This window comes from Bubalus kerabau, chromosome 15, assembly GCF_029407905.1.
Source record: "Bubalus kerabau isolate K-KA32 ecotype Philippines breed swamp buffalo chromosome 15, PCC_UOA_SB_1v2, whole genome shotgun sequence".
In the NCBI taxonomy this organism is placed as follows: domain Eukaryota; kingdom Metazoa; phylum Chordata; class Mammalia; order Artiodactyla; family Bovidae; genus Bubalus; species Bubalus kerabau.
Window position 1 is genome coordinate 53,812,625 of NC_073638.1, and position 22,732 is coordinate 53,835,356.

The window sequence follows — 22,732 nt, forward strand, 5'->3', positions numbered from 1 at the left end:
AAATAATTTTAAAAATGAAGAAAGGACCCCAGAAAGAAGACAGTGATACATAATCTGATTTAGAAAAGAATCCCATTTAAAAATATCCTTACATATATGTACATATATGGGGGGAAAATATATATATATATATATATATATATATATATACACACACACACACACACATTTTTCCCCTCAATATCTTTCTGCCATATTACATTTCTGTCCATTAGGACAGAAACTAGGTAGAGTCTGTGGATTTTAAAAATGAGTCATTATAATGAGCATAAGATTTTACTTATAAGGTGAACAAGTTCAAGAAATCTGCTGCAGAACATTGAATATACATGTAGATAACAATACTATATTGTATACACTTTAAAGTATAATAAAAAGTTAGAATCTCATATAAGTATTCTTACCACAATAAAAAAAAAGAACCCCACCCCAAATAAAATGACAACACCTCTGGAAAAGGCAAAAGTCCCGAAAAAAGTCATTAAAAAATTAAATGAAAATAAAAAGACAAATCAAACACTGAGTCAGAAAAACAGTCCACTGGGACTTCGCTGGCAGTCCAATGATTAAGACTCTGTGATTTCACTGCAAAGAGGCACGGGTCCTATCCCCGTTGGGAAACAAAGATCCTGCATACTTCGAGGGCAAAAACTAAAAATAACAATGATAATTTAAAAAAGAAAAACAGTCCATCTAGTTAAGGATTTTGGTTCTATTGATAACTAGAATTTTGAATAGAACAACCTAGAGCTTCAACTTATACAGGTTAAGGATATACTTAATCACCACCATCATCTTTCTGGACAAGTTCATTAGTGTCTAAAACCCACTGTTTTAATCTATGCTATCTTGAACTTAATTGTTGATTTGTAACAGTCCTTGGAATAAGAAATCCTTTAAATTCAAAGAAATCTCAAAGGTTACCCTGAGTAATGTAATATTCCTCAAAAGAATCTACTCCGATTGTGGGAATCTTTCTTGAGCTTATTTATATTAAGTTGAACCATATAATATAAAACTGCCAATATTCTATTATTTTTGAATGATAAAGGTAGCAATTATGTAATATGGTTCAAACTGATACATTTAAAACTACTGGAAAAATTTACAACTGGAAAAAGAAAACAAAACCAAAAACCTGGTGAAAAACTAGAGCAACTTACGAGAATCACTTACAGCCTCTAGCTACAAATGTTTACCAGATTTCTCAGGTTTTTTGGCTTTACTTGGAAATAACTGACTAAATATGGTCAATAGAGCATTCTTCTGGCCAACCAGTTTAGTCTTTTTCAAATAAAATTAATTCAGTGCAAAGGAATCATAAATAGCATGAATCATGAATTATATATAAAGTTTATCTTTTTTGTGAAATAAAATTTCATTTAAACTAAGTTTCAGATATACATTACATATAGCTCAATAATAAATTTCTAGCTGTGAGACTAGCTCTTCAATTATTTCAGAAGTCTTTCTGTTGTGTGTATGGTCAGGGCATAAGATAGGGAATCTTAAAAAATAATCCACTGAAGAATTCTTCACCTGATAACTAAGTTGGCAGCTAACTACATATGGTCAATTCTTCATATTCCAAAGTAATACTTAATACACTGTCAAGATAATTTCCCTAGTTAAGGATGTGGGGTTAAGTATGTAGGGTACATTATCCTAATTCCCCTGTTAAAGTAAGATAATATCTAGGACTGTGCCTAACTCTTATAAAAACTTGTAGCTTACAGGGTTAATCAGTGTCTCCTATTAATGACCAAGTACAGTGGTATTTTGGCTTCAACAACTTTTTAGAATCAAAATCTTTGCTTATCTGTCAAATGTAACCTCACCCCATCAACATTACCTCCCTTAAAAAATGTCTGCATGAACAAGAGCAATAGTCTTAATGAATAAGTAGCAAAAGCACTTTAGACACCTAAAGATCTCTTTAATTTCAGAGAACTTGGGTATAATGAAATACTTCAGAAAGTGAAAGTACCTGGTTTGAACATTACTGATTTATTCTTTTTAACTTATTCTTTGGTTTTTGTTTTACAATTAAGCTGTTTAAAAGATACATATATATAACTTAGACATACACACACACACATATATATATATGGTTATATTTATATACATATATATGGTTATATACACAGGGTTAGGGTTATATATATTGGAGAAGGCAATGGCACCCCACTCCAGTACTCTTGCCTGGAGAATCCCATGGATGGAGGAGCCTGGTGGCCTACAGTCCTTGGGGTCGCTGAGGGTTGAACATGGCTGAGCAACTTCACTTTCACTTTTCACTTTCATGCATTGGAGAAGAAAATGGCAACCCAATCCAGTGTTCTTGCCTGGGGAACCCCATGGACGGGGGAGCCTGGTGGGCTGCCGTCTATGGGGTCGCACAGAGTCGGACACGACTGAAGTGACTTAGCAGTAGCAGCAGTAGGGTTATATATATATATCAGATCAGATCAGTCGCTCAGTCGTGTCCAACTGTTTGCGACCCCATGAATCGCCAGGCCTCCCTGTCCATCACCAACTCCCAAAGTTCACTCAGATTCACGTCCATTGAGTCGGTGATGCCATCCAGCCATCTCATCCTCTGTTGTCTCCTTCTCCTCCTGCCCCCAATCCCTCCCAGCATCAGAGTCTTTTCCAATGAGTCAACTCTTCGCATCAGGTGGACAAAGTACTGGAGTTTCAGCTTCAGCATCATTCCTTCCAAAGAAATCCCAGGGCTGATCTCCTTTAGAATGGACCCGTTGGACTTCCTTGCAATCCAAGGGACTCTCAAGAGTCTTCTCCAACACCACAGTTCAAAAGCATCAATTCTTCGGCGCTCAGCCTTCTTCACAGTCCAACTCTCACATCCATACATGACCACAGGAAAAACCATAGCCTTGACTAGACAGACCTTTGTTGGCAAAGTAATGTCTCTGCTTTTGAATATGCTATCTAGGTTGGTCATAACTTTCCTTCCAAGGAATAAGCGTTTTTTAATTTCATGGCTGCAGTCACCATCTGTGGTGATTTTGGAGCCCCCAAAAATAAAGTCTGACACTGTTTCCCCATCTATTTCCCATGAAGTGGTGGGACTGGATGCCATGATCTTAGTTTTCTGAATGTTGAGCTTTAAGCCAACTTTTTCACTCTCCTCTTTCACTTTCATCAAGAGGCTTTTTAGTTCCTCTTCACTTTCTACCATAAGGGTGGTGTCATCTGCATATCTGAGGTTATTGAGATTTCTCCCAGCAATCTTGATTCCAGCTTGTGTTTCTTCCAGTCCAGTGTTTCTCATGATGTACTCTGCATAGAAGTTAAATAAACAGGGTGACAATATACAGCCTTGACGAACTCCTTTTCCTGTTTGGAACCAGTCTGTTGTTTCATGTCCAGTTCTAACTGTTGCTTCCTGACCTGCATACAAATTTCTCAAGAGGTAGGTCAGGTGGTCTGGTATGCCCATCTCTTTCAGAATTTTCCACAGTTTATTGTGATCCACACAGTCAAAGGCTTTGGCATAGTCAATAAAGCAGAAATAGATGTTTTTCTGGAACTCTCTTGCTTTTTCCATGATCCAGCGGATGTTGGCAATTTGATCTCTGGTTCCTCTGCCTTTTCTAAAACCAGCTTCACATCTGGAAGTTCACGGTTCACATATTGCTGAAGCCTGGCTTGGAGAATTTTGAGCATGACTTTACTAGCATGTGAGATGAGTGCAATTGTGCGGTAGTTTGAGCATTCTTTGGCATTGCCTTTCTTTGGAATTGGAATGAAAACTGCCCTTTTCCAGTCCTGTGGACACTGCTGTTTTCCAAATTTGCTGGCATATTGAGTGCAGCACTTTCACAGCATCATCTTTCAGGATTTGGAATAGCTCAGCTGGAATTCCATCACCTCCACTAGCTTTGCTCATAGTGATGCTTCCTAAGGCCCACTTGACTTCACATTCCAGGATGTCTGGCTCTAGGTGAGTGATCACACCATCGTGATTATCTGGGTCATGAAGATCTTTTTTGTACAGTTATATCTTGTTCCTGATCTTAGAGAATACATTCAGCCTTCAAACATTAAGTCTGATATTAGCTGTGTGTTTTTCATAGAGATGTTCTTTATCATGTTTGGACCCTTCCCTTGTATTTGTAGCTTGCTGAGTGTTTATTACTGAGAAGGTAACAGGCAGGAAGGCCAGGGGTCTCCAAACGGAGGAAATAGGCTGCAAGTGTCAGACATTTTTTATATCTCCCTTAAGCGGCAGGAGGAAACAAACTACAAGTGTCAGATTTTTTTTCTTTCTCCATACAAAATTAAAAGCAGGTTTCTCTATGGAAATGTTTTTCTTAAGCTATGTTAATGAAACTATGTATTTGCTTTGGAATTTGCCTTTCTTCAAAATGGTTCCACCTAAGATTAACATTTTTTCTTTTCTCAAACCTTGGACTGATAATAGCTCAACAAACCAGGAGTCCTATCAATTGTTTTATGGCTGGGGGATGACACACCTCATGCCATTGATCTCAAAAATGCATTTTGTGGGAGAGGGGCCTGGTGAAACTCCATCAGCCTTGAGGTGTCTCTCTTACCTGATTAATAGCTTTCTAATAGACATAAAACACCTTGCTAAAGACTAGCAGGGGGCACTCTCCGTCCTCCTTCTGATGTCTATGTCAGAAGCTTTTCTCAAAAGCTCTTGAGTGATCAAGCCTGGTCTCTGGTTCCGAAGCTAAATCTTCTTCTTCAGAGATCACGAATCCGACATAGTTCACCATAAGCTATCATGATCATCAAAGGCTACTGGATTGTGTCAAATGCTTTTTCTGTGTCCACTGAAATGATCATGTGATTTGTGTCCTTTTTTTTTTTTGGCAACAACGCACGGTTTGTGGCGTGTTAGTTCCTCAATCAGAGATCAAACCTGGGCCCTCAGGAGTGAGTGTGCAGAGTCCTAACCACTGAACCACCGGAGGATTTCCCTGATTGTGTCCTTTAGACTTTTCATATAGCATATTTCATTACTTTTTGTATGTTAAATCAACCTTGCAACTTGGTACTAATCTACCAATCCCACCCGGTAAATGGCATAGATCCTTTTTACAAGTCAGCAAATTCAGTTTGGTAGTTTTGCTAAGGTCTGTTGTGTTTATATTCATAAAAGATATACCCTGTAGTTTTATTTTTGATGTCTTTGCCTGGTTTGGGTATCCTCATAGGATAAGTTGGAAAATGTTTCTTCCTCTTCTATTTTTGAAAATTTATGAAGTATTAGTGTTGTTCTTCATGTATTTCACGGAAGTGATCAGTGAAGGCATCTAGTCCTACAATTTTCTTTGCGAGTTTAAAAAAGAAAAAAATTATTTATGGCCATCCTGGGTCTTTGTTGCTACACATGGGGCTTTCTCTAGTTGCAATGAGCAGGGGCTACTCTCCAGTTGCAGTGCATGGGCTTCTCATTGCAGTGGTTTCTCTTGCTGTGGAGCACAGACTCTAGAGCACAGGATTAGTAGTTGTGGCGCACAGGCTTAACTGCCCTGTGGCATGTGGAATCTCCCCGGAGCAGGGATCAAATCTGTGGCCCCTGCATTGGCAGGCAAATTCTTAACTACTGGACCACAAGTTAAGTCCTGTGACAAGTTTTTTGATTGCTAATTTTATCTACTTATTCACAGGTATGTTCAAATTTTCTATTTCTTCTTGTGTTAGTTTTGGTAGTGTATCTTTCTTTGACTTTGTCCATTTCATCTAGGTTATCTCATATGTTGGCATATAACCATTTTACGCTATTCTCTTATAATATTCTCTCATAGTAATCTCTATTTCCATATGGCTGGTTATAAGATTTTCTCCTACACTCCTGACTTTAATAATTTGAGTCTCTCTCTCTCTTTTTTTTATTAGTTAGCTAAAGTCTTGTCAATTTTGTGGATCTTTCCTAAGAACCACTTTTGGTTTCATTGAATTTCTTATTTTTCTGTTCTCTCGTCCATATATTTTTGTTCTAACCTTTATTAGTTTCTGAATTAAGCATGTCTTTATTTTCTGTATTTTTGTTGTCCTGGTATCTGGGAGCTTCCTAACACTAGAGGGACTGGCCCTCCCAGAGTTTGCCAGTTCCTAGAGATGTAAACTTCCCCATGAGAGGGACTTTCATATGAAAACCAACAAATCCAGACCCATACCCCAACCATCTCCTCGATCACACTCAGAGCCACTATGCCCCTGCCCTAATCACCCCAAGGCCAAGTACCAGAAAACCAAGAACAGCCCCCACAGCCCAGGGAGCACTGAAATTATTAAAACTAGGCTGGTCTTACCCATCCTTCTCACAAAAATCACAATTAAAAAAAAAAAAACCACAATAAAGGCTAGCACCCTAGTACCTACATTTCCTGTCCCCTACCCCATCTCCTGATCAATATCAGTACTTCTTTCATCTGCCCTCCTACTATGGCCTGGAGTGTCCCTCCCTTTTGGAATCTGTGAGTATAACAGCCTTTTCAGTAGCAATCATCTCCTGATCTGTTAGCTTCATCATACCTGAATAATAATAATAAAACCTACATTTTAAAGCAGTTTCTTACTTCTGCTTAAGTTTACTTTTCTTTTTCTAGTTTCTTAGGATAGAAGATTAAATTACTGAGTTAATATACCTCTTGTTTTCCTTACAGAACTGCTTTAAGCTGTATCCCATTAGTTTCGAATGTTGTGTTTTCTTTTTCATTTTTCAAAATACTTCCTAATTTCCCTTGTGACTGTCTTTGACCCATCCCCAAATCTCCTTTTATTAATGATTTCTAATTACAGTACTTATTCTTGACTTCAAGTATAGACCAAAATGTCATAGAACCCTAGACTTGGAAGAAATCTCTCCAAAAGAATATCTATTGATATAATCACTCTACTTCTATTCTAGATGTTATTACCAATAACTTTTCAATAGATTCTACAAGAGAAGCTAAAGAAATCAAATGAAAAAGTTGAGGACTATGAGCATAATCAGTTATACTTTGTATTTATACAGCATTTTACAGGTTACAGAAAGTGCTTTTATATCCATGACAATGTAAAAAAGTGAATTTTTAAAAGCACCTTGAACATTACTTGCAAACAAAATAAAGACAACTAGTAGGTTGGAAAAAACAAAATACCTGGTAGGTATTGTCGAAACTGTCATACATGAATCTGGTAATCAGTGATGTCTTTCCAACTGAAATGAAAAGAAAAAAAAAAGATTCACTCAGTTAGCACATTAAATTGGGTTCTCAAGTAATTTTTCTACAGAGAACTGCAATTCAATTCACTGAGAAATATCTGAAATGGTTCTACTAATGATAATTTAAAAACACAGAGCCCTGAGTTTTTTGAAATGTCTTTCTTTAATAACAGATAATATCTCAAATTGAGAGCACAAATAAAGTATATTCTTTTAGTTAAAAGTTGAGGAAAATAAAGAGAAAACATGAAGGAAAACAATTATGTTGACATCTCTAATTCACAAAAGGCAAGCAAATATTTACATGGGTCCTAACAAAAAGAACTAGGATTATACTAGGAAGAAATTATAGTAACTTCCTGGACAGTAACCTGGGGAAAACAAAGGTCAGATCCACTTCATTCAGTGAATCAAAGCTTAATCTCTGGAAGTATGAAGACTAAAGATGAAGAGTTCCAGGAAGGGTATGAGGGCTGTAAAAACTAGACTGCATAATGAAGTGACCTGGAAAATTGTTTTGAAATTCATCTCAGGATTAGAGCTGTATACTTCTTTGACAGGGTAGTCCCAAAGATTCATAACACTATCTTGTATTTGTATTTTTAGGTTAATCCACAAGGAAGTGCCACTAGGAAAAAATAGTGGTATACTGCCAATATCCTTATCCACAGGCACACTGTTCAAGGGCAAGAACCATACCTAATTTTCCTATTTCTCCAGTAGCTTGGCCAACACTCAATAAATACTAAATGAATACAATAAATTTTATCAATTAGAAAACAACTGGGCAAATAAAATATTTCAAATGCTCCCCAAAATGTAAATACTTTGGGAAGAAGAAACAATACCTGGTCATTCATATTTTTGTATGGATTTAAGTAACTTTTGATTTCAACTTCTGATTTTTAAGAGCCCTGATTTGGGCCTCTTTATTGCATCCTCCATCCATGTTTCATATGAAAACATGAAGAAAAAACTGAGCCAAAGAGATAAGAATCTCATAAAATCACCTACTCCCAAATGTCTTATTTCAAAGAATCTAAAGTAGTAGGTAGAAGAGCTAAAGCTACTTTCCCTAGATCATAGTCAAAAACAAATTAATATTTGAGAAGAAGTCTCTATCTGGAGCAATGAGTAGACCAATGCACTTCTTCATTAACAGATCAGTTCACTTCAGTCACTCAGTTGTGTCCGATTCTTTGCAACCCCACAGACTGCAGCACGCCAGGCCTCCCTATCCATCACCAATAGTAGATAGTATAGTTTTTATTTTGTTTTGAAAAATGTCCCTCCTTCTTTATAAAAAGAGCAAAATGCATGCTACAAAGCAGGCAATACAGAAAAGACCAAGAATAAAGTGAAAATTACATATATCCTACCACCTATATGTAACTAATGTTAAAACTTTAGAATATATTTTTCTAAAATGCTTTTATATATAAAAATATATATGTACTTAAAGGCAAAACCCACCATTCATAGTAAAGTCAGGAACAATACATATACTACTATTAATATTATTTAACACCAATCAGAATCTATAAGAAGTAAATCTAAAAATCTGAAGAGATAAAAGGCAAAATAGTGATGGGGGAAAGAAAAGTAGAGAAAAGCCAAGGAACATATAAAATATACAGTGAAGAAATACAAAGTACGTTGTTAAAACAGTTTTTATTCAAAAGATTAAAATTTCATTACTAAGCATTTTAAATATGATTCTTCAATATAGGATCTTTGTAAATAAATTATTCTTGTTCACCCTAAAACCTTCTGTAAAATGGTATGTAAACTTATAATGATTTGCTTAATGTTTGCTTTCCTTGATAAAATGTAAGGCCCATATTTGTCTTATTTAGTCCACATCATCAGAGTCTGACACACCTTTGCTGAACTGATAATAATTTTCCAGAAGGTAAACAATACATATCTAGGGTTCTTCTAAATAAATATTATTTTTAATTAAACAATTTATTTTATTATAAATACTTCTACTACAAAACACAACAAAGTGATAATATACTTTATATTTTTAAAGATGCCTAATGAGAATAATTTTTGTTCAGTACAAGGACTACATATTACATATTATAGCACTACAATAAAGTGAGTATTGCAATAAAGCCAGTTATATGAAAAAAACAACAACAACAAACCCTATAGTTTGTAAATCCAAGGCAATGGGTTTGCTTCTATGTATAATAATGACAAAAAAATTTAAACAACCAGCTTCCCCCACTACCTGAAAGTAGAGTGTTTGTATGAAACCTTTCCTAAGCCAAAATGGCATAAAGCAAAGCAGCAATTACCTTAGGACACATCTTGCTAAGTGGATGCACAAAATAAAATCAAGTTAAAGCACAGATGCTCACCCACACAGTTCAAAGCTATAACGGCTTGATGCTAAGTATAGTTCCCAGGGAAGGAGCTTGGAGGTTCCACTCCTGCTGCCTGGGGTACATGTTGCCTCAACAATACCTCTCTACGTAAAAAACACTGAATGCTATTTTCACTTTTTGGTAAAAGCAAAATTCCTCTTCAGATTTCTTTTGGGTAGTGAAAACAAGTAGTGATGGGTCTTACACAAAGGGAAAGTGGCATAAAGCAGACTTGTGAAAAGTAGGGAATACTGTATCTTTTTCTCCCTCAGATCTTATACTGGGTATTTTATAGGACAGTGCTAACCTTGACATTAATTTGCAAGAAGTGAAATTTTATTTCCATCTTTCAAGAAATGGTAACATGCTCAGGAGTTTAGAAAATTGCCCAAGGTAATACAACATGATGCCATTCCATTTCTAACCAAAGGTCATGTTCTTCTCAATATACTACTTCCTTTTGCTATTTAAAACAAGCCCCCTCCCCCCTCCCCCCAAAAAACCCATGGTCACCACAGCAGAAAAGCTACTGTTACTACCTACCTAGCCTCCAGGTTTTAAAGAACCTGAACTTAGACCATAAGAAATAGAAAATGAAAGGGAGTATATCCTTGAAAGAAAAAACAGCAAAGAATGAGATTTTTCAGGCAGTAACTTTTTTCCTGAAGCACTAGGAAACATAAGGGCTTCCACAGTGGCTCAGTGGTAAAGGACCTGCCTACCAATGCAGGAGACACAGGTTCAGTCCCCAGATTGGGACAATACCCTGGAGAAGAAAATGGCAACTCACTCCAGCACTCTAGTATTCTCACCTGGGAAATCCATTATACAGAGAGGAGCCCAGCAGGCAACAGTCCAAAGGGTCACAAAAGAGCTGGGCATGACTTAGTGACTAAACAACAAACGATGAAACACAACCCAGTGGGCATGTTTCTGGTAGCAGACCCAATTCCTAAAAGGTTTGAGGAGTCACAGGACAAAGTTCAGGGCTCAAAGAACACTTAGAAAGACTGGGAAAGTAGACTTCTGCAAGAAAGAGAGCTGCAAATAGAGAGATTTGTATTTAAAACGTGTCCAAATTCTTGGCTGATGTCCTCAATGATCTATGAGGACTTGATGGGGAGACCTCAGGGTTCCCAGCAGCAGATGGATGTTAAGAGTTCAGAATTTGAATCCAGCCAAAGTAACTGCCTTCTAGGACAAAACAACTCTTTGGAGCAACAATAAAATCTAGAGTCTGTATATATGTATTCTTCATCGTCCTGTATCCAATTAAAAAAGTGATAAAAAGAAATAAAAATGTATAATTCATACCCAAGAAAAATAGTAGTAAAAAAACAGACCCCAACCTGGATGGAGGGGAGTTTGGGGGGATAATGGATACATGTATATGTACGGCTGCATTCCTTCTGCTATTCATCTGATACTATCACAACATTGTTAATCGGCTATACCCCAATACAAAATAAAAAGTAAAAAAAAAAAAAGAAAAAAAAAACGAAACCAAAAGACTCCAAGATGAGTCAGATTTTGTAGTTAGCAGACAAGGATTTAAAGCAGCTATAAGAGACATATTCTAGACCTTGGAAGAAGATATGTACAAGAAATAAATAAAAGGAAAATTTCCACAGAGAAACAAAAATGAGAAAAAAGAATCAAATGTAAATTGCAAGTACTTACAATAAGTAATCAGAAAAGTAATTGTATGGATTTAACAGCTGATAGAAATGGCAGAAGAAAGAAGTGAAGCTGACTATAGATCAAACAGTTTAACATATATATAAAAGAAGTTCCCACTGGATAAGATAGAAGAAATTAGGGGAAAATATTTGTAGAAATAATAGCTGAAAACTTTTCAAATATAGTGAAAGGTTAAGAACTTACAGATCCAAGAAATTCAATGAACAGGACAAATACAAAGAAAATCATACTTTGACAAACTATTAAAATCCAAGGATAAAGGAAGAAAACCCTTGAAAACATCCAGAGAAAATGTACTACACATAGGAGGTGGACAGGGGAAGAGGCAGGAGGAGAGTGAACATACATTTTTATGAACTCCTCCACAGAGAAAGTGAGAACACAAGACAATGGAATTACATCTTTAAATTTCTTAACAAAAATATATTTTTTTCAACCCTTAAATACTATATCTCATAAAACTACCTTTCAAAAATGAAGATTAAGTGAAGATTATAAAGTAAGGTCATAAAGTGAAGTCGCTCAGTCGTATTCGACTCTTTGCAACCCCATGAACTGTAGCCTATCACGCTCCTCCGTCCATTGGATTTTCCAGGCAAGAGTACTGGAGTGGTTTGCCATTTCCTTCTCCAGAAGATCTTCCCGACCAAGGGATGGAACCTGGGTCTCCTGCATTGTAGGCAGATGTAATTAGTGTCTGAGCCACCAGAGAAGTCCACAGACAAGTTAAGATTACAGACAAACAAAAGTGAGAGAATTCCTTGTCAGATCTGTAATACAAAAAAGCTTCGGAATTACCTGGTGGTCCATCAGTTAAGAATCTGTCTGCCAATACAGGGAACACACATTCAATCCCTGGTCCAGGAAGATCCCACACACCACGGAACAACAAAGGCTGTGTACCACAACTACCGAGCCCACGCTTGGCAAGAAGAGAAGCCACTGCAATGAGAAGCCCGAGCACCACAACAAAGTGTAGCCCCCACTCACCGCAACTAGAGAAAGCTCGTGCAGAGCAACAAAGACCCAGCAAAGCCAGAAACAAATAAATAAATAATTTTAAAAAGAGAGAGACAGACAATTAAGAGAGTGAAAAGGAAAACCCAGATTGTGAGATATGTGAAAGGGAAACCAGTTTCAGCATGACACTGTAAGGAGCTGCATACACCAACTTCCCAGTGGAACTGGTAAGAATTTTAACAAAACAAAAAGCATTTAAAATCTCTGGAAACAGTCCTAAAGGCATAAAGCAAATGAACATTTACTCAAGAAAATATACTAAAATTCAGTAATAAAAGAATGTCTGTGGTATTTGAATAACAACAAAAAAGCCATGTACAAGTATGTTAAAAACAGCTTTATTCATAATAGCCAACAACCAGAAGTAATCTAAATCTTTATCAATAAGGGAATGGATTAAGAATTCCCTGGACGTCCAGTGATTAGTGCTCTGTGCTTCCATTCTGGGGGATACGGATTTAATTTTAGACTGGGAACTAAAACTGCACACGCCCTGGGACTAAAAAGAAGGGGGGGGGGGAATGGATAAATTATGGCATAGTAATAACAAAATATTACACAAGCAAAAATAACATCTTATATACACAACATGGACAAATTTCACAGACAATACATGGGGTGAAAGGGGTCAGATATAAAAAATACATATGTTGTATGATTCCACTTATATATAGTTCAAAACTGGCACAATTAATCAGTGGAGATAGAAGTCAAAATAGTAGTAACTTCTGGCGTTTCTACCTGGAATACAGAGTCAGGGAAACGTCTGACTGCTAGAAAGACCTATATTTTTATCTGAGGAGTAGTTACAAGAATGTATTAATATGCAAAATTTTCAACAAGCCATACATTTAAAATTTGTCTACTTTATGGACTTCCTTGGTGGCCCAGACGGTAAAGCGTCTGCCTACAATGTGGGAGACCCGGGTTTGATCCCTGGGTCAGGAAGATCCTCTGGAGAAGGAAATGGCAACCCACTCCAGTACTCTTGCCTGGAAAATCCCATGGACGGAGGAGCGTGATAGGCTACAGTTCATGGGGTTGCAAAGAGTCAGATACGACTGAACGACTTCACTTTATGACCTTACCAGATATTACACTTTAACAAAAAGAATTTTTTTTAAAAAAGTAAAATACTTAATTATATATATGTGATTCCCAATAAAAACTGCATATATTTATGTGGATATCATGTAATCCTGATCTATTGCATGAAGAAGGGTCTTTACTTCTGTTGCGGTCTACCCTACACCTGAGAAAAACAACAGATAAACCCAAACTGGGGGCACTCTAAAGCAGGGGTCCCCAACCTCTAGGATCTAATGCCTGATGATCTGAGGTGGAGGTGATATAGTAATAAGAGAAATAAAGTGCATAATAAATGTAATGCTCTTGAATCATCCTGAAACACTCCACTCCACTCCACTCCTGTCTGTGGAAAAAGTATCTTCCATGAAACTCGTCCCTGGTGCCAACAACGTTGGGGACTGCTGCTTTAAAGGATACCTTGCCTCAAGATGGATCATGAAAAACAAACAAAGGCTGAATGAGACACTGTAACAAACCAAAGGAATCTATGGAGACATGAAAACTAAATGCAATGTGGCACTCTGGACTGCATCCTGGAACAGAAAAAAGGTATTAATGAAAAAAAAAAAACTAGTAACATTCAAATAAATGTCTGGAGAGTTTGGTTATATATAGTAATATACTAATGCCAGTTTCTTAGACAAATGTACCATAGTAATTTTAGATGTTAACATGAGGTAAACTGCTGCTGCTGCTAAGTCATTTCAGTCATGTCCGACTGTGTGTGACCCCACAGATGGCAGCCCACCAGGCTCCCCCATCCCTGGGACTCTCCAGGCAAGAACACTGGAGTGAGTTGCCATTTCCTTCTCCAGTGCATGAAAGTGAAAAGTGAAAAGGAAGGCGCTCAGTCGTGTCCGACTCTTCGCGACCCCATGGATTGCAGCCCACCAGGCTCCTCCGTCCATGGGATTCTCCAGGCAAGAGTACTGGAGTTGGATGCCACTGCCTTCTCCTAGGAGAGGGTTAAATGGGAATTCAGTACTGTTTTTAATATTTCTACATATTTAAAATTATTTTAAAATAAAAAGTTCATTAACAAAGGTAAAACATACACACAAAATCCCTGAATTCAAAGTTTAAAAGACTTGTACGCTTTACTGTATATATATTATGTCTAATCTAAAAAAAAAAAGAAATCTAACAAGCCTCAGAGCCTGTACATGCTTGATCCCTAAAAAGGGGGATCAGAGGAGACCTATAATGGGTCAGAGGATTCTGGTTAACTGGCACTAAACAGTAAAAGTAACAGTATCCTGGAACTGAGTATACTATATCCACTTGAGTAAACCTTTCATTTAAGTTGGATGGAATCATCAAAAAGATCAGAAAACAGGGCCACTTCATCAAGTTTACATAGACTGTATGAAGAATTCTATGTCTGCCTGCTAGTAAATGGTTAATAAAAATCTACAGGTTTGACAGAAAGAGGGACAAAGACAGAAAGGACCACAGGGAGGGAAGCTTGATTGCTACTCTTTCAGGGTAGCAGAGAAGGAGCATAGGAGAGAAATAAAACAAGAAATGGCAAAACATTAGTAACATAAGCTCTTTGATGGTACTTGGGGACTGAAAATCAAAAACAATTACAATCACACAGCTTACTATCTACATAAACATCACTTACCATTCTAGTGTTATCAACCTGACTTTACTGCCCTGCATGTGTGCAGGCAGGTCACTTCAGTCATGTCCGACTCTTTGTGACCGTATGCACTGTAACTAGCCAGGTTCCTCTGTCCATGGGATTTTCCAGGCAAGAACTGGAGTCGGTTGCCATGCCCTACTCCAGAGGATTTTCCCAACCCAGGGATTGTACCCATGACTCCCATGTCTCCTGCACTTGGAGGTGGGTTCTTCATTACTAGCGCCACCTGGAAATTCTTATCTAGGGAAACAGAGTTGCAAATAACTACTGTTCCTTCAGGAAATTCCCCAAAGTCCATCAAATTAACATAAAATTGTCCATCTAGTCATAAGATAGCATAAAATGATTGTTTACTCTCACAGATTTTTTAAAAAATGTTTGCTTGTTTGTCTGTGCCAGGTCTTAGTTGTGGCGTGCAAGATCTTTAGTTGCAGCATGTGAACTCTTAGTTGCAGCATATATGGGATCTAATTCCCTGACCAGAGATTGAACCTAGGGCCCCCTGCAATGGGAGTTTGGAGTCTTAGCCATTAGACCACCAGGGAAGTCTCTCACAGATTCTTTGAACTTTGTCTCAAAATGCTCACACTTTGTCATGTCTACAAATTTTAAATGATTGCAACAGTCTTTACCCAATTCTAATCAAGCCTTCATATTAACACAGCCTTCTTAAATCAAATCTCCCAAACCATAAACATCCCAACTTTGCTCTCCTCCTTCCCAAAAGGCTACAGTGTTGGTTTGAATGGTGTACCCCCAAAGCTCCTGTTCACTGGCAAACTGACAAGTGACCTTCTTTGGAAATAGGGCTCTTCACAGATACAATCAAGTTAAATTCTAGTCATGCTGGATTAGAATGGGTTCTAGCAATAATCAGAAGCTAAGAGAAACAGATACGATGGTTTCTATTACAGAGCCTTCAGAAGGAGAATGACCTCCCTGACAACTTGATGTGGGACTTCTAGCCTCCAAGAACTGTGAGATAATAAACTTCTGTAGTTTAAAGCCACTAATTTGTGGTACTTGCTATGGCAGTCCTAAGAAATTAATAAAGCTCCTAAAACTAAGCATTATCTTCCTTAAAGTGGTAAGCAATAAACTCAGATTTACCTTAACAACAGGTTGTGTTAGTGCTATTTTCAGGGAGTAAGCACTGAACAGAGTTCATTAAACTATCTGAACTATATGACATACATTTGAAAAAGTCCATAATAAAAAGTATTTGAAAATATTTTCATAATCTAACATATCATGGCCCCAATGTGAAAATCAGCATGTTACAATTAAATTATTATAAAGATCAAAGGATGCTCTGTCATTAGTTCAAATATCATTTCACATGAAGTCTTTATCCAAGTCTTTACAGCTTCATCCTCTATGCTCTCCTGACACATAAATACAGCCTTAATGACAACCCTTTTCCTTAGGTAAATTGGATCCTTCTATGGAAAGACAAATAAACGAATGGTCCTGACAGTAACATTACAAAGGCTATAAATCCTAAATAGTATGGGGTAGTGAACCAAGAACTTCTAGATGTACAAGTTAGTTTAGATAAAGCAGAGGAACCAGAGATCAAATTGCCAACATTCACTGGTTCATAAAGAATGCAAAGGAATTCCAGAAAAACATCTCCTTCTGCATCACTGAGTACGCTAAAGCCTTTGACTATGTGGATCACAACAAACTGTGGAAAATTCTTAAAAGAGATGGGAGTACCAGATCACCTTATGATGTTTCCTGAGAAACCTGTATGCGAGTCAAAAAGCAACAATTAGAACCAGACATGGCAAATGACTGATTCAAAATTGGGAAAGGAGTGCAATAGGGCTATATACTGTCACCTTGCTTATTTAACTTATATGCAGAGTACACCATGTAAAATGTCAAGCTGAATTACAAGCTGGAATCAAGATTTCTGGGAGAAATATCAACAACCTCAGATATGCAGATGATCCCACTCTTAGGGTTAGGGTTAGGTTACAGCATAGAGCAAAGAGAAACTGAAAAGCCCTGTGATGAGTGTGAAAGAGGAGAGTGAAAAAGCTGACTTGAAACTCAACAGTCAAAAAACTAAGATCATGGCATCCAGTTCCATCACTTTATGGCAAATAGAGAAAAAGTGGAAGTAGTGACAGATTTTCTTTTCTTAGGCTCCAAAATCATTGAGAATGGTGACTGCAGCCATGAAATTAAGACACTCTGTCCCTGGAAGGCAAGCTATGACAAAGCTAGACAGTATTAAAAAGCAGAGACATCACTTTGTTGACAAAGCTCTGTATAATCAAAACTATAGTTTTTCCAGTGGTCATGTATGGATGTGAGAGTTGGACCATAAAGAAGGCTGAGCACCAAAGAATTGATGCTTTTGAATTGTGGAGCTGGAGAAAGACACTTGAGAGTCCCTTGGACAGCAAAGAGATCAAACCAGCCAATCCTAAAGGAAATCAATCCTGAATATTCATTGGAAAGACTGATGCTGAAGTTCCCATACTCTGGCCACCTGATATCAACAGCCAACTCATTGGAAAAGACCTTGATGCTGGGAAAGACTGAAGGCAAAAGGAGAAGGGGGCAGCAGAGGATGAGATGGTTAGATAGCATCACTGACTCAATGGACATGAATCTGAACAAATTCCTGGCGATAGTGGAGAACAGAGGAGTCTGGTGTGTTGCAGTCCATGGGGTCACAAAGAGTTGGACACGACTGAGTAACTGAACAACAGTGTTAGGTCACCTAAGTACATTCATTTAAAATGGGAGAAGCATCTGGGGTATTTTATTTCAAATTCCAGTATTAGCAAAGCTAACAAAATGTTGCACAGTTGGGAATATAAGGACAACCTTTCCTATAGAGCCACTTTGCTGTATTTATCAAATATGCAGCTCAGACTTCCCTGGTGGTCCAGTGGTTAAGAATCCTACTGCCAATGAAGGGGACACGAATTTGATCCCTGTTCCAGGAAGATTCCACATGTTGCAGGGCAACTAAGCTCCTGAGCCACTACTGAAGCCCTCACACTCTTTAAAGCATATGCTCTGCAACAAGAGAAGCCACTGAAATGAGAAGCCCACCCACCACAACTAGAAAGAAGCTTCTGCTCACCTCAACAAGAGAAAGCCTGAGCGCAGTAATGAAAATCCAGCACAGCCAAATATTTTAATTAAAAAACAAAACGTGTAGTTCAATCCAGCATGCAGTTTGATCTAAACAAGTAAGAAAATAACCAGACATATACAAAAAGATTTAGGTATAAGACTGTGCCTAAAATAGTATAGGTACCACTATTTTTAAGAGTAAAGTTTAGAAAGAGCCTGCTATTACAACAGGGCTATCCATGGTTATATCAATTATAACATCTTCCTAAGGTCCACAGTGCTATGTATCTAATTCAAATTTCTGCTATAGAAATCTTAGTGACAGAGGAAATGGGTAAAATAAAGTTGTAAAAGAAAAATCTGTATAATTTTATTACCCTAATTTTGGTAAAGCAAACATATGTATTAATTATTCACAAACAAAAAAGATTACATCTACAATAATTAAAACTTATAAAAGCAAAACAATTTCTAATAGTAAAAATCTAAGTTAGAGGAGAATAAACAACTAAAGGAGAGAAGCCCTCTCAGAGTAAAATTAAATGGCAATAAGACAACTATAAAATACTGGAGGTCAAGGTAGTTAAATACACTAATTTTTTCTCAAGTAGCAAATATCAGCGTTTTAAGAAACTAAAATTGGTACTGTTATGCAATTAAGACTGAAATGCAATCAGAGACCCCCAGGAAGAAACAAAAACTTTTTTTCTAACCATGGGACAACTGCACTCATCTCCCATGCTAGTAAGGTCATGCCTAAAATCTTGCATGCTAGGCTTCAGTATTATGCGAACCAAGAACTTCCAGATGTCCAAGCTCAGTTTAGAAAAGGAAGAGGAACCAGAGATCAAATTGCAACATTCGTTGGATCACAGAGAAAGCTAGAGAATTCCAGAAAAACACCTACCTCTGTTTCACTGACTACATCAAACCCTTTGACTGTGTGGATCATAATAAACTGTGGAAAGCTCTTAAAGAGATGGGAATACCAGACCATCTTACCTGTCTCCTAAGAAACCTGTAGGCGGGTCAAGAAGCAACAGTTAGAACCCTGTATGGAACAACTGACTGGTTCAAGATCAAAAAAGGAGTACAACAGGGCTGACTGCTGTCACCCTGTTTGTTTAATCTACATGCTGAGGACATTATGAGAAATGCCAGGCTGGGTGAGATACAAGCTGGAATCAAGATAGGTGGGAGAAACATGAACAACCTCAGATATGTGGATGATACCACTCTTATGGCAGAAAGTGAAGAGGAACTAAACAGCCTCTTGTCGAGGGTGAAGGAGGAAGAGTGAAAGAGCCAGCTTAAAACTAAATACGAAAAAAAACACGGTCCCATTACTTCATGGCAAATAGAGGGGAAAAGGTGGAAGTAGTGACAGATTTCCTCTTCTTGGGCTCTAAAATCACTGCAGATGGTGACTGCAGCCATTAAATTGGAAGACGTTTGTTTCTTGGCAGGAAAGCTATGACAAACCTAGATAGTGTGTTGAAAAGCAGAGACATTACTCTGCCGATAAAGGTCCGTATGGTCAAGGCTATGGTCTTCCCAGTGGTCACATATAGTTGTGAGAGCTGGACCGTAGAGAAGGCCAAACACTGAAGAACTGATGCCTTTGAACTGCGGTGATGGAGAAGACTTCTGAAAGTCCCTTGGACGGCAAGACCAAACCTGTCAATCTTAAGGGAAATCAACCCTGCATACTCGATGAAAGGATTAATGCTGAAGCTGAAACTCCCAGTATTTTGGTCATCTGATGCAAACACCTGACTAAATGGAAAAGTCCCTGATGCTGGCAAAGATTGAGGGCAGAAGAAGAGGTCGTCAGAGGATGAGATGGCTGGATGCCATCACCGATGCAATGGACATGAACTTGGCAAACTTTGGGAGATGGTGAGGGATACAGAGAGACCTGGCATGCTGCAGTCCATGGGGTTGCAAAGAGTCAGAAATGACCGGGAGACTGAACAACAAAAAATGTAATATTCAAATGTCCCATTCTGATACATGTATTTTCAAGTAATCTCTAAAAAGACTACAATGGCATTCAAAATGCTGCCTCAATGCCACCTCCAGAAACAGAAATTCTAGCCCAATTCCAACATTTATAACAATGTGTCTGAAATCAAACCATTGGCAAAGCATTATTTATACTCTCTTGTAGTTCACCAAAGACTAGGCATTGATAAGTTCTTACTGGGATTCCTATTTTATTTTACTGTAACAATCACTGAAGAACAATTTAGGTATGAAATCTAATTCAAATGGTGTCCCTGTTCAAATTAAGTAGGGAAGACAGAAAAAACTATTGCAGTGTGATTAAAAAGTAGAAGTATGTACAGAATGTTGTGGGTGGGAGTAGTCTTACACAATGAGGCTGAAAGACCAGGAAAAACCTCTGAGAGAAAACCTTTAAAGCCAAGGTGGAAAACAGATTAGCTAGGAGAGAGAGAAGATGGCATCTCATGACCTTAACAAGCATTATGAACTACCCTATACTAGAGAGCTTACTTGTGGAGCTTCATTTAATTTTCCAATCTTATCTGGAATGCATCTAAAAAGAATTAAATATGCAACTCCATTTCTATAGAAGTACCTGAATTCTTCAAAAACAAATCAGAAAAGAGCATTTGCAATAAGCCATATATAGGATATAACTCTTAAATTACAGGCTGATGAGATTTTACTTCTAATATTGAACCTATGGCAACCTCAAAAGTCTGAGTGAGTGAATAAGCAGTTTAGGGGAAATAATTTCTGAGTTGGAATTCCAGTTCTGTCTTTTTAAAAGAAATTGAAATACAATTCACATATCATAAAATTCACCCCTCTAAAGTACAAACTTCAATAGTTTTTAATATATTCGCAAAGTTGTACAACCATCACCACTAATTCCAGAACATTTTCATCACTCCAAAAGAGAAATTCCATACCCATTAGCAGTCACTCCACAAAACCCTAGTCCTAGCAACCGTTAATCTACTTTCTATCTCTATGGATTTGCCTATTCTCTAGCCCACTTTTTTACCAGCTACGTAACCTACACAGTTTACTTAATCTTTCTGTGCCCCAGTTTCATTTGTAAAATAAGTATAATAACAACTCCTATATCACAGGGTGGTTATTAATATGGACAAAAAGTATGCTCAGTGAGTATAAACAATTATTAGGAAGCATTTTAGAAGACAGTTTTCTTCATAATGATTTAAGATTTCAACACAAGGATGAGGATAATTCTAGATGAATCCAGAATCCAGTTATCCTCTAACTGAAAATAAATACTGGTCTATCAGGCCTCTAACTGAAAATAAATACTGGTCTATCAGGCAACCCTGAACAAATGTCAGTGATTTGAAACACAAAATATATTTTCTACCCTCAGTGAAGCTGAAAAAGAGATTTATAAACAAGATATCTAGAAAGACACAAAATGTTTGGAAATAAACTAATACACTAATAACTAATTTCCATGAAGAAATCACAAGGGAATTTTAAAATAATCTCAACTAAATGATAATGAAAATGCTATATGTTATGCACGATTCATAAAAGTCAAATGTTTATAACCTCATGAATGAATAAACAAAGTGTGATATATCCATATAATAGAGTATTATTCAATCATAAAAAGGAAAGAAGTCCTCATACATGCCACAAAGAAGATCAATCTACAAAGCACTATGCTAAGTGAAAGAAGCCAGTCACAAAAGACCACATATGACTCCATTTATATCAACAAGAATAGGCAAATACATAGAGACAGGAAGTGGTTGCTTAAGGATTGGAGAAGGTAGGGGAATTGGGTGATGATAGTCAATGGATGCAAAGATTCTTCTGGAGGTGATGGAAATGTTCTAAAACTGTTTATGGTGGGACTTCCCTGGTGGTCCAGTGGTCAAGAATCTTCGTGCCAATGAAGGGGATATGGGTTTGATCCCTGATTGGAGAATTAAGATTCCACATGCCATGGCGTAAGTAAGCCCATGTGCCACAGCTACTGAGGCCACAGTGCAACTACTGAAGCCCTAAAGCCCATACAACTGCAACTAGAGGAGCTACTGCAACGAAATGCTCTCACATCGCAACTAGAGAGTAGCCCCACTCGTCAAAACAGAAACCCCACATGCAGCAAGGAAGATCCTGTGGGCCACAATGAAAACCCACCATAGCCAATATAAATTTTAAAAAGTGCTTATGGTGATGGCTGCACAACTTTGTGAATATACTAAAAACTATACAAACTGTACACTTCAAATGCATGAATTCTGCTTTCATAAATTTCCAGTAGAATTTATTGCAGAATTTATTTCCAGTAGAATTTATTATCATGTTTTCCTTTTAATTTTATATTGGACTGCAGCCATGAAATTAAAAGACGCTTACTCCTTGGAAGGAAAGTTATGACCAACCTAGATAGCATATTCAAAAGCAGAGACATTACTTTGCCAACAAAGGTCCGTCTAGTCAAGGCTATGGTTTTTCCTGTGGTCATGTATGGATGTGAGAGTTGGACTGTGAAGAAGGCTGAGCTCCGAAGAATTGATGCTTTTGAACTGTGGTGTTGGAGAAGACTCTTGAGAGTCCCTT

The 22,732-nt window shown here is 37.5% G+C and overlaps 1 protein-coding gene across 3 annotated transcripts in view; it reads right to left on the reverse strand.

Annotated features, from left to right (window-relative positions):
- The window catches only part of RAB6A (RAB6A, member RAS oncogene family), a 92,035-nt gene that overhangs the window by 42,112 nt on the left and 27,191 nt on the right, over positions 1 to 22,732 (reverse strand). For all 3 annotated transcript variants that reach the window (XM_055549052.1, XM_055549051.1, XM_055549050.1), the window contains exon 2: positions 7,143 to 7,201. In XM_055549052.1, the coding sequence (XP_055405027.1) occupies positions 7,143 to 7,201 (59 nt within the window). The remainder of the gene's footprint in view (positions 1 to 7,142; positions 7,202 to 22,732) is intronic.